Source organism: Kalmanozyma brasiliensis (assembly GCF_000497045.1).
Source record: "Kalmanozyma brasiliensis GHG001 unplaced genomic scaffold PSEUBRA_SCAF5, whole genome shotgun sequence".
Lineage (NCBI taxonomy): Eukaryota > Fungi > Basidiomycota > Ustilaginomycetes > Ustilaginales > Kalmanozyma > Kalmanozyma brasiliensis.
In genome coordinates, this window is record NW_015961988.1 from 324961 (window position 1) to 341169 (window position 16209).

The 16209-nt window shown below is 59.3% G+C and overlaps 6 protein-coding genes across 6 annotated transcripts; 2 read left to right on the top strand and 4 right to left on the bottom strand.

Moving 5' to 3' along the window:
- Positions 1-38: 38 nt before the first annotated feature.
- On the bottom strand, positions 39-1958 carry PSEUBRA_005173 (Signal recognition particle, SRP54 subunit, GTPase domain protein; the record flags this gene model as incomplete). Its single annotated transcript, XM_016438636.1, has 1 exon — positions 39-1958. One exon carries the CDS (start codon positions 1956-1958, stop codon positions 39-41), a length of 1920 nt encoding a protein of 639 aa, XP_016290480.1.
- A 1607-nt stretch (positions 1959-3565) lies between these two features.
- On the top strand, positions 3566-6364 carry PSEUBRA_005174 (Armadillo-type fold; the record flags this gene model as incomplete). Its single annotated transcript, XM_016438623.1, has 1 exon — positions 3566-6364. One exon carries the CDS (start codon positions 3566-3568, stop codon positions 6362-6364), a length of 2799 nt encoding a protein of 932 aa, XP_016290481.1.
- Positions 6365-7136: 772 nt separating this feature from the next.
- PSEUBRA_005175 (uncharacterized protein) lies at positions 7137-7775 on the top strand (the record flags this gene model as incomplete). The annotated part of the gene is made up of 1 exon (XM_016438622.1): positions 7137-7775. One exon carries the CDS (start codon positions 7137-7139, stop codon positions 7773-7775), a length of 639 nt encoding a protein of 212 aa, XP_016290482.1.
- Positions 7776-8365: 590 nt separating this feature from the next.
- PSEUBRA_005176 (VanZ-like protein) lies at positions 8366-9277 on the bottom strand (the record flags this gene model as incomplete). Its single annotated transcript, XM_016438633.1, has 1 exon — positions 8366-9277. The coding sequence occupies one exon, from the start codon at positions 9275-9277 to the stop codon at positions 8366-8368; it is 912 nt and encodes a 303-aa protein (XP_016290483.1).
- A 574-nt stretch (positions 9278-9851) lies between these two features.
- On the bottom strand, positions 9852-11018 carry PSEUBRA_005177 (uncharacterized protein; the record flags this gene model as incomplete). The annotated part of the gene is made up of 1 exon (XM_016438632.1): positions 9852-11018. The coding sequence occupies one exon, from the start codon at positions 11016-11018 to the stop codon at positions 9852-9854; it is 1167 nt and encodes a 388-aa protein (XP_016290484.1).
- Positions 11019-12958: 1940 nt separating this feature from the next.
- Positions 12959-16066, bottom strand: PSEUBRA_005178 (Aconitase A/isopropylmalate dehydratase small subunit, swivel; the record flags this gene model as incomplete). The annotated part of the gene is made up of 1 exon (XM_016438638.1): positions 12959-16066. One exon carries the CDS (start codon positions 16064-16066, stop codon positions 12959-12961), a length of 3108 nt encoding a protein of 1035 aa, XP_016290485.1.
- Between the last annotated feature and the right edge of the window lie 143 nt (positions 16067-16209).

Sequence of the window (16209 nt, forward strand, 5' to 3'; positions counted from 1 at the left end):
GTTCTGGCGATAATTGACCATTGAAGCGTGCGTGAGCTTCATGCTCCTCCAGCTCCGCCTGCCCCTCCTCCGCCCATCATGCCCTTCATCATGTTCATCATTCCGCCCATTCCACCCATTTGCGACATCATATTTTGCATCGCAGCCATATTCGGCATCCCTCCTCCTCCGCCGCCCATCATGTTGGCGAGACCTCCTAAGCCTCCCATGCCGCCCATGCCTCCCATGCCCGCCAGCCCCTCTGGCATGTTGCCGCTCTGTATCTGCTGCAGGAGCTTCTCTCTTCCGCCTGGTTGACGCAACTGCGCTTTGATCTCCGGCGGCAGCGCGTTCTGCATCTGCATGACCTGCTCGCGCGACATGCCGGGTGGCAGCTGGCCTGGTGCGGGCATCTTACCCTTCGCTCCTGGTCCTCCCATCCCCATCTGACGCAAGAAACCGTCTTTGCCACCGAAGCGTTTGACCATGCCGCCCACCATCCTGTACTGCATCAAGAACTCTTCCACCTCTCGGACGGACGTTCCTGAACCGCGGGCTACCCGACGCGCCCGAGCGGTCATGCGCATCTTTGGCTGTGGCTTCTTCTTCTTCTTGCTCTTTCCCGCGGCAGTGGAGCTCTCTGCGATGGCGAGCTCCTTCGACTCCGCAGGCGGCTTCTTGGATCGAATCGGCGCAGTGAACATCCTGCCGTCGCTGTCGAGTTCCTCAGCGGTCATGGCATCGGTGATGAACATCATGCGCTTCATCTTGCTGCCTGCGGCCTCGTCGTCTCCGCCGGCACCGCTGAGCATCTGGCCCATGCCCGGGATCATACCTGCGATCTTGCTGAGCGGACCCATGCCCATGATGTTCGAGAGCTGCTCGCGCCAATCACGGATGCTGAACACTCCTCCTTCGCCGATCTTCTTGAGCATCTCCTGCTGTCGTTCCTGTCCGCCGTTCATCTGCATCTCCTCCATCTTGTCCATGAGACCGCTGATGTCGCCCATGCCGAGCAGCTTCGAGATGAACGGTTGGGCGCGGAACGGTTCGAGATCGGCAGCGTGCTCACCGGTGCCGATGAACATGATGGGTGTCGAGGTGGCAGCGACGGCCGAGATGGCACCACCACCCTTGGCGTGACCGTCGAGCTTGGTGACGATGATGGCACCGTAGCCGGCGGCTTCCTTGAAGGCACGAGATTGCGCCTCGGCAGCTTGGCCGATGTTGGCGTCGAGCACCATGATGGTGAGATCGGGGGTGACGGCAGCGTCGATCTCGCGCATCTCATCGAAGAGCTCCTGCTCCTGCTTGTGACGACCGGATGTATCGACGATGATGACCTCGAACCGGTTCTGCTTGAAGCTGGCGACACCGGCAGCGGAGATGGCGACCGGGTCGGTCTCGGTGTAGCTGCCGTAGAAAGGGACGTTGATCTTGCTGGCGTTTTGCTTCAACTGATCGAAGGCACCGGCACGGAAGGTGTCGGCACAGACGAGACCGGTCTTGAAGCCGCGCTTCTGGTAGTAGAGCGCGAGCTTGGTACACGAGGTCGTCTTACCGGAACCCTGGAGACCGACAAACATGATGACGTTGGGCTTACCCTTCTTGGGCTTGAAGATGTCGCCTGGCCCTGCATTTCCGGCTGCGACGACTGCGCCCGAGTCGTCCTCGGTCTTGGTCTGTCCGTGCTGTGGGTCGACGAGTGCAACGAGGTGGTCAAAGACAGCCTTCTGGACGCGCTGACGACGCTGCGCATCGGTCCAGTTGGCGTTGGCCTTGTCGTTGAGAAGGGCGGTGACTTGGGCTTTGACCTGCGAGCGGAGGTTGGCGACGAGCTTGACATTGACATCGGCTTCGATGAGGGCGTTGCACACAGATTTGAGGAGTTGGTCGATCGAAGCAGCGTCGACGGTGGGGACCTTGGAAAGGTCCTGGAAGGCGCTGTTGATGCGCCTACCGAGGTCGGAAAGAACCATGCTGGGTAGCTGTCCACTCGCGAGGACAAGCGAGAGAGGATCGAGCTGCTGATGATGGGGGAAGGGCTAGTGTCGCAGGGAGGATGAGCACAGACGTTGGGCATGCGAGATGCTCCGTTGCTCGGGTGGCTGCGGTCACGTGGCTCTCCCCATTTCTCAACGTTTCTCTTGCACAATGCAGGTCTAACAAGGATAGAAAATTCACTAGATCTGAGGTATCGACGCGCCCGTCTGGAAGGCGGTGCTGAAGACCAACACAAAAGAACCTTCCGACGAACGATGCCTTCGGTCGCGGCTATGTCGCATCGACGCCTCCGCAGGGCTTGGCTATCAGGAAGATGGTGATGATCATCACCGGCGACAGCTTGGCTAGTATCACATACGAGGTTGACCTGGTCAAGGCGAGCTCTTCGAAGGGCTTCTTAAAAGCAAGGTGCCGGCCATAGGTGCGGCCGTCAAGCGGCAAGAAGTGCTCAACGCGTGTCAGAGGATCGCCTCGGCATCAGCGCAGACCCACGAATGCTATCGAAGCTGCCGTTCTGATGGCCACGGAACACCAGAGCGATGATGCGACGACGACGACTCTGAAAGGGAAAGCAGGGCCAAAATCGGGCCATTATGAGCGGGGCTGTGCAGTGATTTATGCAGTCAGCCGAGGCGAGGCAGCAGAGTGCGGCACTGGCGACGCGCTAGTCATTGTGCATAGATGATCGACGTCAGTCGACCTCCTTGAACCGGTACTGATCTTCTCGAGATCAGCAGCAGTGTCGACGCCCAGCATCACGTCCATCAGCGAAGATGGCGGTATTAAGTCATTTCCTCTGAGACAACACCTTGACTGATGCGCAAACAGCGTACTAGAATGGTGACAGCGAGCGTACCAGAGAGCCAGGCTCTGCGCAGCCAGTCGATCCCAAATTTAAAGCGTTGTTGAGCTTGAAAAGGGGCAAGCCACCAATGCTGTGCAGAGAGCAAATTGTGCCTGCCAAGCTATCAATTTTGGCAGAGCGGACCCTAACGACGGTAGCAAGTCACAGCCTCCACTCCCACATGCGCACGAACAACCCTTCTTCGGCTTCGCCTCGTCGCTCCTCCTCCTCTCTTCGCTCATTCGTCATCTGGTACCGAGGTCAGCCAAGTCGGTCTTCCTGCGGTCGCGTCACAGCGCCGTTTGAGTCTCACTTCCCGCCGACGGACAGGTGTTGGTTCGGACGCTTGGCAACCGCGGCTCTCCATCAACCGCGCACCCTACCGCACTGCTGACTCTCCCTGCCTCATCCTTCCAACGTAAGTAACCAGCTCGACGTCGACCTTGTCAATCTATATCACCTTCGCATCTCGATATCTTCACTTGCTTCTTCCGCGCATACACACCCTCACCATACTCATGACAACGCCGTAGCATTCCACACCATACGCAACCTGTCATCTGGACCACCCGCAAAGAACATGCGATCTACTTTCAGCCTTTGACCTAGTACATCGACATGCTCTCCTACCAGCAGCAGACTCATAAAGCCTCTTCCTACTCCGATCTTTGCAACCGCAGACCCTCCCTCAAAAGACTCCGCTGCTCGCAGGGACAGGCTCGTTCCCTTTGTGTCAAGATGCGCACCACCTCAGGCGCATCCTCGAGCGCCTCCGGGTCAGGTCGACTCAAGGCTGATCTCACAAGAATCGTCCGTCAAGTTCACAAGACGGCGTCCGACCACAACATCGGCAGCGATTCAGGCGTCTCGTTCTCCGGCGAGGCTTCCTCCTCTTCACAAAAGGCGCGCCAAGGCACAGGAAGCTCGATTGCCAGCACCATCACGCCCGAATCGGCTCCGGACCGCGCATCCACCGTCACGGATGACAGATCCACCAAAAACGCTCCCACGCTTTCCACGGGTCTTCCGATGCTGCCTCAGCTCGGCGCGGACGACTCCGACGTGGTCGACTCGCCTGCGCAATTGAGACCCAGCGAGGCCTTCTTCCCATCAGCACCAGAGTCGTCCTCTCGCTCCTCCTTTTCACTTTCTCCCTCCTCTTCCCAAGACTTCGAGCTCAACGATCTGTGGGACGCCCTGTCAAGGCAACTCAAGCCGATCGCCGATGTGTTGCGCACAGGTCGACATCGCGAAGATCTCGGCGCCTCGAGGTTGCCTGCCGATTGCGTCTCGGCGCTACAGCTCTGGCTCTGTACCGACTCGGCCACATCGAAGCAGCAACCTAACAATCACGTCCTCGAAGCTGCCATCGAGATCTTCCGCGTGCTGGCCAACCTTTGCATCGATCACGACGCCAACCGCACGGTGCTCGATGCTGCCAAGGCCGCACCCACCATTCTGGCCGCCGTGTCGGCTATCTTGCGCAAGCAAGACCAGTCCAGATCATCGGCGCTCTTTTCCGTCAAGATCCTCACCTTCCTCCGTGCTGCCATGGGTGCTGTCCTCAATATGCAGCTCGAGCACATCGCTACCCGCCTGTCGCTGGCTACCGTCGACTGCATCACCACCCTCGCCTCCGTCGCTTCATGTCCACGCATCTACCTGCCGCATCTTTGGGCCATGCCACGCTCTGTCGAGATCGAGAACGATGCCGATGCCCTGAACAAGCTCAAGATGGGAGCCACCGTGACCAGCTGGGCGTGGCGTATCATCCAGGAGATCTTCGACGACGCAAAAGAGGAAAAGGAAGGTCAGCCGGATACTCCCTCGGACGAGATGCACGATGGCGACCTAGACGATGCCTCATCACGTGACGTGCGTTCTATCCTTGCGCGACGATGCTTCACAGACCTGCTGCGACCACTGTCGCTGTACGTAGCTTCAGAGGGACAGACAACGGGTCACCGCATCGAGATCGACGCAGATGACGTAGAGGACTTGGTCGACTCGGACGCCGAGATCATGCAGGCGGTGGCTACCCTCATCGAGTCGTGTGCCGCCGAGGAGGCAGATTTCCGTCAGCGCGCTGTTGCCCGCTTCGTCGCCCAACAAGACCGATCCGGGCACGGTCAGCTCGAGAATCAGTTTCAATCCGGCCTCGACGTCCTCATGTCGTTTGTCGAAACAGTCGAGCTGCCTCGCGAATGGGTCAGAGACTTTTCGGCGCTCGACGGCTCGACCCAGACCAGCAGCAATGCCGACGAGGATGCACAAGCGGCGGAAGAGATGCGCAAAGCTTTCGCACAGGCCAAGGCCTTGGTGGCGGGTGCTGTGGTGACCATCTCGGGTGATGACGACAACATGGTGGAGCTCTTCAGCGGCCCGCTCCACTTCATCGACCGCCTCAAGGCGTGGGCTCGGTATGATCCCAAGAAGCGCGATGATCTGGTTAGCTGCGGTATGCTTGCACTTGGGAATCTGGCAAGAAGCGACGCGCACTGCCTCAGCTTGGTGCAGGAACACGGCCTTGCGCCTTTCTTGGCTTCGCTTCTGGCACAGGCGGACGACATCAAGGTGGCACATGGCCTGGTTTCGCTGCTCAAGAATCTGTCCATCCCAGCGCCCAACAAGGCGGTCATCGGTCAATTGGACGTGATCGACGCCGTGACTCGTTTCATGAACAAGGACAAGGACATGGTGCAACCGCTCCAATTTGCCACGGTGGGTCTGCTCAAGCATCTCTGCGCAGGCGTTACCGAGAATGCAGTGCGACTCGTCGATGATGCGTCCAGCAGCAGTTCCTCATCGTCGGCACTCAATGCGCTCATCGACATGATCCGACGTATCGACGACATGCCCACCAAGATGGAAGCGACCCGTGTCCTGGTCAATGTGGTCAAGAGCCTTTGGACGAGCGCACGAAGCAGCGGATCGCAGGCATCATCGGAGCAAGCCAACCTCGCAGCTCGCCAGAAGGTGGTGCGAAGGGATGTGATTCAGGCTATCGCCGAGATGGTGCGAACCAGCCCCAAATACCCAGTGCTGGTCAACGAAGGCATCATTGCTCTTACATTGGTAGGAAGCGAGAGGATGGGTGCAGAGCTCGTGAGCCTCTCGCTCCTTTCCGAGCCCACCAAAGCAGTGGCAGAGGACGACGAGAACGAAGAGATGGGATCGGACAACGAGACCGGAGCTGCCGTAACACGACGACGATCCACGGTCGACAGCTCGGCATCCACATCATCGCATCCGCTGCCGCCGCCGGACTGCGCGCTGGACATGGTCAACCTCGTCCTCGCCAGGAGGGACGCACGCATGCCTCCGCAATTCGCTTGCAATGCGTGTGCACTCGTGCTCAGCCTCTGTCATGCGAATCAAGGTGCGAGCAGCACAGGAGCGGTGGGGCAGGATGCGGTCGCTCGTGTCGCCGCAAAGACGCGACCGGCACTGCAGCAGTTGAAGGAGCATGGACCGACCGAGGCGCTTGCTGCTGCGGCAGATGCCCTCGAGGCTGTCAGCCAGGCTGCCAACATCTAAACTACATCTCGTCTAATAAAAGACAGCCCATCATATCGACGTCCTTGCCGGAGTGTCCGGTGTGGTTGAGAGTGAGAGTGGTGCTAGGTGGCATGTCGAGCAGATCGGCGATCGGAGACCGTAGAGGCGCTTCGCATCGCGGTTGTCAAGCTTGACAACCGAAAAAACGTGGCAGAAATTCCCGTTGCAACGGAACGGCGAGCGGGCGGTCGAGCAGTCAGAGCGTTGACGTAGTTTTCTAAATTCAAAATGAAAGAGTCTAGAGAGAGAGAGAGAGAGCGCACGCGGCGGGCGGCGCGGTGCGGCGAACCTGCGGAGCTGTGATGTCTCTTTATGCAGGAAAATGGCCTCGGATCGGCCACAATTGGGCTGTGACCGAGCCACAGTCTGAGAGTCGACCTTCGAACACTGTAACATCACATTTTGAACCGTGCTGAAGCCTGTTTTGAGCAATCACATTCTCATGCGCCGATTCAAGGTCAACTTTCTGTTCCTGTTTCAGTTGTGATTTCAACCAGCAAGCTTCACCTTTTGAGTTTTTGCTCGTCACCACCATCATCATCCTCACACGTACGCTTTCGCCCTGTTCCTTCAGCGACGTACGCGCATCAGCTCGAGCAGACAAGGTCAAAGCTCTTCCCCTGCGGTCCTCTCGCGTCGCGCCGCTGCTTCGCCCGGCTTGCACTCATCGCGCTCACGAAGTGACATTTTCTTCCTCGCATCGCATACCCAGCATTCAATTCTGACGACTCAGCACATTCTTCGGCCCATCATGTCGAGACTCACCTCGTCAGCACTCTCGCTGGTGCTCGCCATCGCATCACTGGCGCTGCTCCTGCCCTCCTCCGCCTCCGCGCAGGACTTCACCTTCCAAAACGTCACCTCGATCATGGGCACATGGTCCTCAGGCTCACAGAACGTCACCACAGGCCTCGAATTCTTCAACCCCATCACGCAAGAATTCACGCTGCCAGCCACGACCGGCATTTCGTACTCGTTCACCGACGACGGCTTCTTCGAGGAGTCGCGCTACCAGTTCACATCCAACGCCGTCACCAACCGCTGCTTCAAAGCGTCGCTCATCTGGCAACACGGCACATATCAGTTCCACACCAATGGGTCTATTACCCTCAACCCCTTCCCCGCCGATGGATACGTCCAGGTGCTCGACCCTTGTGGTGCCCAAACCAGCTCCATCTACCACTATGCCGAGTTCGAGCTGATCAGCTCGTGGTACAACTACCAAGACAACCACCCTGGCTTCATGCCGACAGGGACGTCCGCGTACGCCTTGCAAATGCAGCAATTCGACGGCAGCAAGATGCCTCTCATGTGGCTCAAGTCGCGGCCCCCTAACATGCTTCCCACTAAGCAATTGTTCCAGAAGGTGTTGAACGACGCTGGCGCATGAGCTGCCCGACGTTGTTGCTGTTGCTATCGTCCTTTTCCGGCTCTCCCCGAAGATAGCAGACTTCTCGCATTCACGGACATTCGCATCCCACTTGTGATTCATATACCAACTTTCTCGACAAAGACCAACCAGCGCCGCCCACTTTTCATACTCTTGCATGTTTTTCGCAATTCAGTCGTACACACATTCCATCCGCCCACTTGCTTGTGTTCCCCAAGCTGCGAGCAAAGGAGGGCCAGGCAGAGAAGCGTATCTGGCTGTGTTGCAACGTGATACTGAGTCTCTTGACGCTTTTGGAGACGCATGTCTGATCGCAAGGCGCAGTTGAGACTCTGAGCGGCCAGTGCTTCACAGTCCGCGCTCGAACACGAGACGAAAGGATCGAACAGGCACACGTGGAATGGCATCACGGAACGCCTTTCGATCAGACATGCGTCTCCAAAAGCGTCAAGCCACTCAGTATCACGCTGCAACACAGCCAGATACGCTTCTTTGCCTGGCTCTCCACTGCTTGCGATCATCGTTGACGGAGGAGTCGTGCTTTTTCATGATGCGTACTCTATCGTCTACACCGCTTGGTGCGGGAATGATCACGCGTCCGTCTGCTTCCATACGTTGGCCTCCTCCGCCTGTGGCTTGCCATTCGACCTGCTCGCCGGTCCGTCGTCCTCCTCGTCGTCATCGTCGATCGAAAATAGATCCTCCCTGCGCACTTTCGCCCCTGGATCCGCCGCTCCGCTTCGCTGACTCGTCGAGGGCATCGCACCAATGTCAACGCTGTCGTCCCAAATATCGTTATCGCTGAACCGTGCCTTCTTCTTCCCCGCTCCCTGCGATGTCGCACCTCCTTCCCTCAGTATCCCCCTCGGCCCCTCCTCCTCCTCTTCGTCCAGCTCGGCATCCCCATATTCCACATCCAATGGCTCATACAACCGCTCGATCTCCCTTCGTGCCCTATACCTCTTCTCTGCGTGATAACTCAACCACAATCCCAAACTGCTCCCCAGCAAATTCGCTACGATATCTCCCCACTGGAACACCTTATACGGCAGAGCGCTTTGGACGATCTCGCTACCCACTCCGCCAACTACAAAACATGTGATTCCGGTCAAAAACAGCGAGGCGTTGCGCCAGAGGTAGCTCGCCCTCGCCGGCTCATCGACATCCCAGATCATATAGAACATCGACGTGGCGAGGAGGAAGCAGATGAAGTGAAGCAACTTGTCGTTGAGTCGTAGCCAGGTGGAGGAGCGAGGATGGAAGCCGAGGATGCCGAGCAGGAGGAGATCGAGGATGTTTAGTAGGACAAAGGCGGGGCGGATGCGGAGCGGGAGCGCGGGGCCGGAGGTGGAGGAGGAGGGGGGCGAGAGACGCACGGAGCGGAGGAGGAGGGAGCGCAGGATGGTGAGTCGTTGCGAGAGCGTGCCGGTAGACGGGTGGAAGAGCGAGGTGACGTCGGCGGTGAACCGCGACCATCCGGAGGACGTTTCTAGTCGAGGCATTGTGAGGGAGTATGCCAGGAGAAGGTCGCTTCCGATGACGCCGCTGTGATGGGTGTGCAGCACTACAGATGAAGTGCAGAGGATGTTGAAGAGCGGCACGGCAGGTTCAGCGTAGGCAGATCCGGCCTAAGAAGGCGGTCGAGAGTGCAGCTGCAGCAGATGTTCGTCGCTGGTATCGTCGCACTTTCAGCTTGGCCTTGAAGTGCAATTCGGTGGCAAGCGTACAGCTGCCTTTCCTCTGGGCGACGATCGAGGTGGTGACAGCAGTGAAGGCTGTTCGTGCTCTTGAAAGATGCGATCAGGGCGTTGGTCGAAGAGCAAAATGAAAGCAGGTGACGAGAACGAGGAAGGTTCTTGGCGCCAGAAATTTAGGGCGGTGGCTCGTTCACTCTCACACTCAGGGTCCAAAGCTCTTTCTTGACTGCGCCATCCTTTCGTTCGTCACGCGCCCCCTCCTTTGCTCAGCCCCACCATCTCAATCCATCTCAAATCTCACACACGATCACGCTCTGAACAGTGACAATGACAACGATCCCATTTCCGATAGAAGCCCAACAATAAAAGGTAATGTACGCTACGACTTGGACAGGTTGGGGAACTGCGCCTGCGCGCTCTGCTTGGGCGACTCCAAGACCCCTACAAGGTGCTCGGGCATAGGGTCATGCGACACGGTCCTCTCCTCGGTGATGCTGACGATCGCCGCGGGTCTCTGCGCCTCGACGTCGTCGTGCATCGAGATGGTGCCGAAGCTCTTTGCGTCTGCGGTGGGGTGGACGTTGCCGCCGGTGTAGCTGAGCGAGTTGACGCCCGTCTGGGACACGGCCGTTGCGCCGGACGCCGTAGCCCCACTCCTGCCGGCGAAGGACGGGTGGAGCTGACCAGTGCGACGGAAGAAGCGGCTGAACTTTTCCATGCTCGACCCGCTGAGCTCCGCAAAGCTCGTGCCGTCCGGTCGCGGCTTGGCCTCTTCGGCGAGGTTGACGTAAAGTCGGGTGGCGCACATGACGCACACGGTGGCACTTGGGATGGCGCAGATGAGCGACATGACCGGGTTCAGATTGGCCAGCGTCAGACCTGCCACCAGACTGTTGATCAGGAAGGTGGCGAGGAAGTACTGGAAGCCCTGCTTGACGAGGATGGTGCCGATACGCGAGCCCGAGTTCATTCGGACCACGCCGACGACGGTGAGCAGCATCACGACAAAGTCGAACACGATGGTGACGATGTACTTGATGGCGTAGTTTTCCGAGATGCCGGTAAAGTTGCAAGCGCCCTCAGTCCACGAGTTGCCGCTCTGGGCCACCCACTCAGCCTGGATGTCGGTCACGCCCTCCATCCACGCCGCGAGCAGGCCGAGCGTCATCACCGCCAACAGGACCGAGACGGCGGTGCGCGTCTTGCCGTTGAAGACGCACACAGCTCGGAACGCCAGCAACACGGAGGATGAAACCGCGACGAAACCCATCTGCGTCTCGATCGCCTCCATGGTGGCCTGGCAGTTGATGCGCCAGGTCGAGGTGATGAAGATGAGCGAGGTGCACAGGAAGCCGATCATGAAGATCTTGCTGAGGATGTAGGGAAGCTGCGGCCATCGACGCTGGCGTTTGACGAAAAGCATGTTGATGTCGAAGAGGAAGTACTGGCAGATGTCGTAGGCGAAGATGCCGATGCAGATGTACATGAGCGCCTGGGCGGCGTAGAACGCCTGCCCGATGACGACGGGGGATTTCCAATCGGTCATTGTTGGATGAGGTGAGTGTGCGGATGATGGAGGTAGGGAGGGGTGATCCGAGGGGGCGACGACGAAGCATGAACGAGATGGAGCGGATACTTATACATTGGGGGACGAGCGAGCATCCCAGCCACGGCGACTGGCACGAGTGCAGGCGATCGTACCGACCACGCATGAAACCAAGCCAACGGCCACCACCACCATCTCAGACATGGCTTCTCGCATTGCTCCGCACCTTTCTCTGGACGGAGTGCCAATAGGGTTGACAGCCGAGAAACACGGAATCGGCCCATCGAGAGCATCGAACTGCAAGGCGGCTATCAGCTGCTGCCAAACGTGGCTGGGACAAGGCAGCGTCGGCGGCTGGGGGACTAGTGCAAGCGCCTAGTCTCTCTGCAAGGAACCGAGACGAGGCTGTCAGCTGGTGCCCACATTTTTTGCCGAAAAAGGTAAGCGAGCGTCTTGAACGTGGTGCGGGGTTGCAAAGCGTAGGCCGGTGTGGTACGGTCGATCTTCTTTGCCAAGTCGCCTCTCTGACAGGTGTTGGACAGATCGATGTTGCATGCGGTCCACTTTGGCAGTGTGTCCAAAGCATAAGCCGCCCGATTTTTTTTTTGGTCGGTCGCAGTTCGAATAATTTCGATTTATCTCGCTGACAAGCCCGCAAAAAATGTTTCACTCGCTCAAATGGCTGGGCGTCTGCCCGCATGGCATGGTTTGAATCGCTGCGCACATGCAGACGTCGGTCAAGCGGGCAGGTCTTGAGCACGATAGGTCGATCGCACGAGGAATTCGACACGAGGGTGTGGTGATCTGTGGAGACGGGGTTGCGATCCAGGCCTGATCGGAGAGGTTAAAAAAAGGCTACGCGCTCCCGTATCCGGATGGAGGTAGATTTTATTCCAAGCTTGCCTACCTGAGGCGATCCGAGATGGCCATTCCGTACTGGACAGCGATCGTATCTCCCCCAGGTAGTCTCGGGACGGGTGTCCGACTCGCCCCAACTGGGGGCACGGGAGCAGCCTCCTCTCGTGGCTGCAACAAACGTGTCTCACCTCGGGTGGTGCGTTAGCATGTCTCTCTGGCTTCGCTTTAGGGTGGCGACTCGATGAGACATTTTTTTGTTCCCCCTTGGGCACTTTTTGACAGTCCAACTGACGGATTGCAAGCCACGGCTTTCGTGTGCGTGCTGGGTTTCAGCCTCCCCCTGCTGAAAACTCAGCTGGTAGCTCTCCTGTCTCTCAGCGACTCTGCAGATGCGGGCTGGCAAACAGCGACTGCAGCTTTTAGAGCTCGATCTGCAGCCTCTCCCGACGTGAAGGGCCTGGACTCGCACGCAACAAGGTTCGATCACAGCCAGCCACTGTATAAACAAAGCTCCGCGATCTTTCGTGGTCCCGGGATTCGCTCCTTCCGTACCATCGGATGGTGATTGCAGCACGCAATGCGCAAATGATGGTGACGAGGAGGAAGGTACATTACAGCGCGGTGTGGTGCAGGTGAAAGGGCCGCGGCAAGGCCGGTGCTCGTCGCTAAGAGGCCTGGCCCTCAATGCGAAGTGCCAAGAGCAGGCGTAACAGCCACGCCTACTGTGGCTCAAGCTGCTCGTGGCGTCCAGGCTGGACACGCTTCAACGCGAAACGATCCATTCAGGGCTGTTGATCGGCAAGCAGGACGAAACGACGAGCGAGCACGACATCCAGCAAGTCGCATTCCGATCCGGGAAAGCTAGTGAGGGACCGAGCTGGGAAGCCCTATCGTTCCGCGTGCGGTGTGCGGGATTTGCAAAGCCCGCCGGAAACCTTCTTTCCCACGGTCCGTCGCCGCAGATTGAATCTCACACTCGTTCAACAGCAGCATACCCCGCAGCACGCACCCGATCGTCCTCGCTGATCACGCTCCAGCCTCGCGCTCGTTCTCGAAGTATGAATGCATTGCTCTATACAAGGTTACTGCGCACCCTCAAACGCAGGCCAGACCTTCCTCCCCGGTGTCGCGGTAGGCACGCGCATCTCTCTCGGGAACAACCCTTCCAACCGTGCGCCTCCCGCAACGGCCTTGACCAGTCTCCTCGCCTCTGCGCCGCTAGGCGCATCCGCCTTCGGCTCCGCCCCTGGCAACGTCACCAGTCCCAGCTCGACCAGTCTCCTGTGTTCCTTCGGGGACCGCTTGTTGGGGGCAACCTTGTACGTCGCCGCTGCGTACAGTCGTTCATCGGTCGATTTGAGATCGGTCAACGCCTCGCGGAGGCGGGCTTGCTTGCGATCCAGTCGTTCCGAAAGCGATTCGCGCTGGGTGCGCTGGAAGAGCAGCCAGGCGCGCGTGATGGTCGAATGGATCTCCTCCGCCTGCTCGGCCGGGAACGGCAGCACCGACGCGGCCGAAGTGGCAGCTTTGTCCTTGGCAGAGGTGGGCGGGTAGACGATCTTGCGGATCGAATCGGTGCGCGGGTCGGCGGCGGGCGGGATGTAGTTCGGATCGTTCGGGTTGCGCGACCCGCCAGTAGAGGGTTTGGCGGCGGTGGCGTAGCCTCGAACGCTACCGAGGGCGGATGAAACCTTGTTGGCCGCAGCGGCAAAGGCTCCGGACACACCACCGGCGGCGGCGGATGATCGCGAGGCTTGCTCGCGGATCAGGTTGAGCGCCGATCCAGCTCGAATCCAGTCCAGGTGCGCCGCACTCAACGAGTGCTTAGTCGGCAACTCGAATGTTTCTTTGACGGTAGAACCGTCCTGTTCGAACTTGGTCACCTTCAGCTTGACCTGCGTTGACAGATCTCCACCCGGTCGAATCAGATCCGTCAAATTGACCGTCTCGACCAGATCACCTGAGCCGATCCGGAGGTAATCGTCCTCGTTCTCAAACAGCAGCGTCAGCACGCCCTGCTTGCGCAGGTTGGTCTCGGCAATCCGCGCGATGCTGCGCGCCACAATCAAGTTGCATCCGTAGAACCTGGGCTGCAGGGCGGCATGCTCACGTGCCGAGCCTTCACCGTAGTTGTGGTCGGCCACCATCATCCACGGCTGCTGGCGCGACTTGTAGATCTTGGCGACGCCGGGGATGGTGTCCTGTTTTCCGGTTTCGTAGTCCTGCGCGACGTTGACCGCGTCGAACTCGTCGTTGGTGGCGCCGATGAGCGTGTTTTCGGCGAGGTTGGACAGATGGCCCTTGTACTTGAGCCAAGGACCGGCGGCGGAGATGTGGTCGGTGGTGCACTTGCCCTTGATGCGAAGCAGGCAGCGCATGGTGGGCAGCTCGTACTTGCCTTGCGCGGCGGTGGCGGCAAAAGGGCTCGAGAAGGGCTCCAGCGGCTCGAGACGCGCGGACGTGGGGCTGATCAGCACCTCGGTGTCGGGCTGCGGCTCGGGCATGGGTGCGGGCAGGTAGTCGACATCACCCTGTGCAAATCCGCTGGCGGGCAGCACATCGCTCTGAGGAGGCTCAAACTTGAACGGCTTGCCATCCGGAGCGGTGAGGGTGTCGGTCATGGGGTTGAAGTCGAGACGACCAGCAAAGGCCATGGCGGTGACAATCTCGGGCGAGGCGAGCATGTTCCACGTCTTGGAGTTGCCATCATTGCGTCCGCGGAAGTTGCGGTTGAACGAGGTCAGGATGACGTTCTCCTCGCCCTGCAGCTCCTTTCGGTTCCACTGACCGATGCAGGGACCGCAGGCGTTGGCGAGGACACGTCCACCGACGTCCGTCAGAACTTGCTGGATGCCATCGCGCTCGACGGTAGCTCGGACCTGTTCGGAACCAGGGGTGACGTCGAAGCTCGACTTGACCTTCATGCCACGGTCGCGAGCCTGCTGAGCGAGCGAAGCGCATCGAGCCATGTCGGCGTACGACGAGTTGGTGCAGCTGCCAATGAGCGCGGCGCTGAGCTCGACGGGGTGGTCGCGAGCCTCCGACTTGGCCTTGTTGACAAATTCGGAGAGGGGCGTGCTAAGATCGGGGGTGAAGGGACCGTTGAGGCAGGGTTCGAGGTCCGAGAGGTTGATCTCGATGCGTTCGTCGTATTCTGCGCCCTCGTCGGCGGCCAAGAAGCCCTGACCAGCCGCCTTCTCGGCAGCGCGGGCCACCTCGGCACGACCCGTCGCCTCGAGGTACGAGCCCATGGCGGGAGTGAAGGGGAAGGCGGAAGTGGTGGCACCGACCTCGGCCCCCATGTTGGACATGGTGGCAAGACCCGTAGCGGGTAGCGTCTGCAGACCCGGGCCCGAGTACTCGACGATCTTACCGGTGCCGCCGCGCACGGTGAGCTTGCCAGCGAGGTGAAGGATGACATCCTTGGGCGTGCACCAGGGGCTGAGCTCGCCCTTGAGGTGGACGCCGAGCACCTTGGGTGCCATGAGCTCCCAGGGAGTGTTGGTCATGGCGTCGACGGCATCCGCGCCACCGACGCCGATGGCGAGACAGCCGAGACCGGAAGCGTTGGGCGTGTGCGAGTCAGTGCCGAGCATGAGAAGACCAGGTGCGGCGTAGTTCTCGAGGACGATCTGGTGGATAATGCCGGAACCGGGACCCCAGAACTCGATGCCGTACTTTTGGGAAGCCGATTCGAGGAAGGCAAAGACCTCCTGGTTGGAGGCGATGGAGCGCTTGAGATCGGCCTCTGCGCCTTCGTACGCCTGAATGAGATGATCGCAGTGTACACTGGAGGGAATGGCGGTACGTGGCAAGCCACAAGTCATGAATTGGAGAAGAGCCATCTGTGCGGAAGCATCCTGCATGGCAAGACGATCGATCTTGAGCTTGAGGTACTTCTTGCCTCGAATGGCCGAAACATCGCTGCCGACACCCGCCAAGTCCTGCTCTGGGTTTCGGAGATGCGAGTAGAGAATCTTTTCCGAGAGTGTCAAGGGTCGGTTGAGTTGCGCTCGGACGGTTTCGAGGGTGGAGAGTAGCTCTGTGTAGGGTGGGACGCGCGATGGGTGGAAGGTGGGAACGCGGCCATCGGCGGCCGGGGTGGCCAGGGAGCGGGTAGCGCCAAGAGCCTTTTGGGCGGCAGAGATGCCATTGCGGCCGCGCTGAACGCGAGCGAGCGAGGCGATCATTGTGGCAAGAGTGGGTGTTGAAGCGGACTGCGATGCGGGCTAGGCAAGGCAGCGGCTGTCAACGGGTATGAGTCGGACGAAGGATGGCTGATTGGAATTCAGCACGCTCGCCTTGCCTCTTGATGTCTCGACCGATGCGAGGA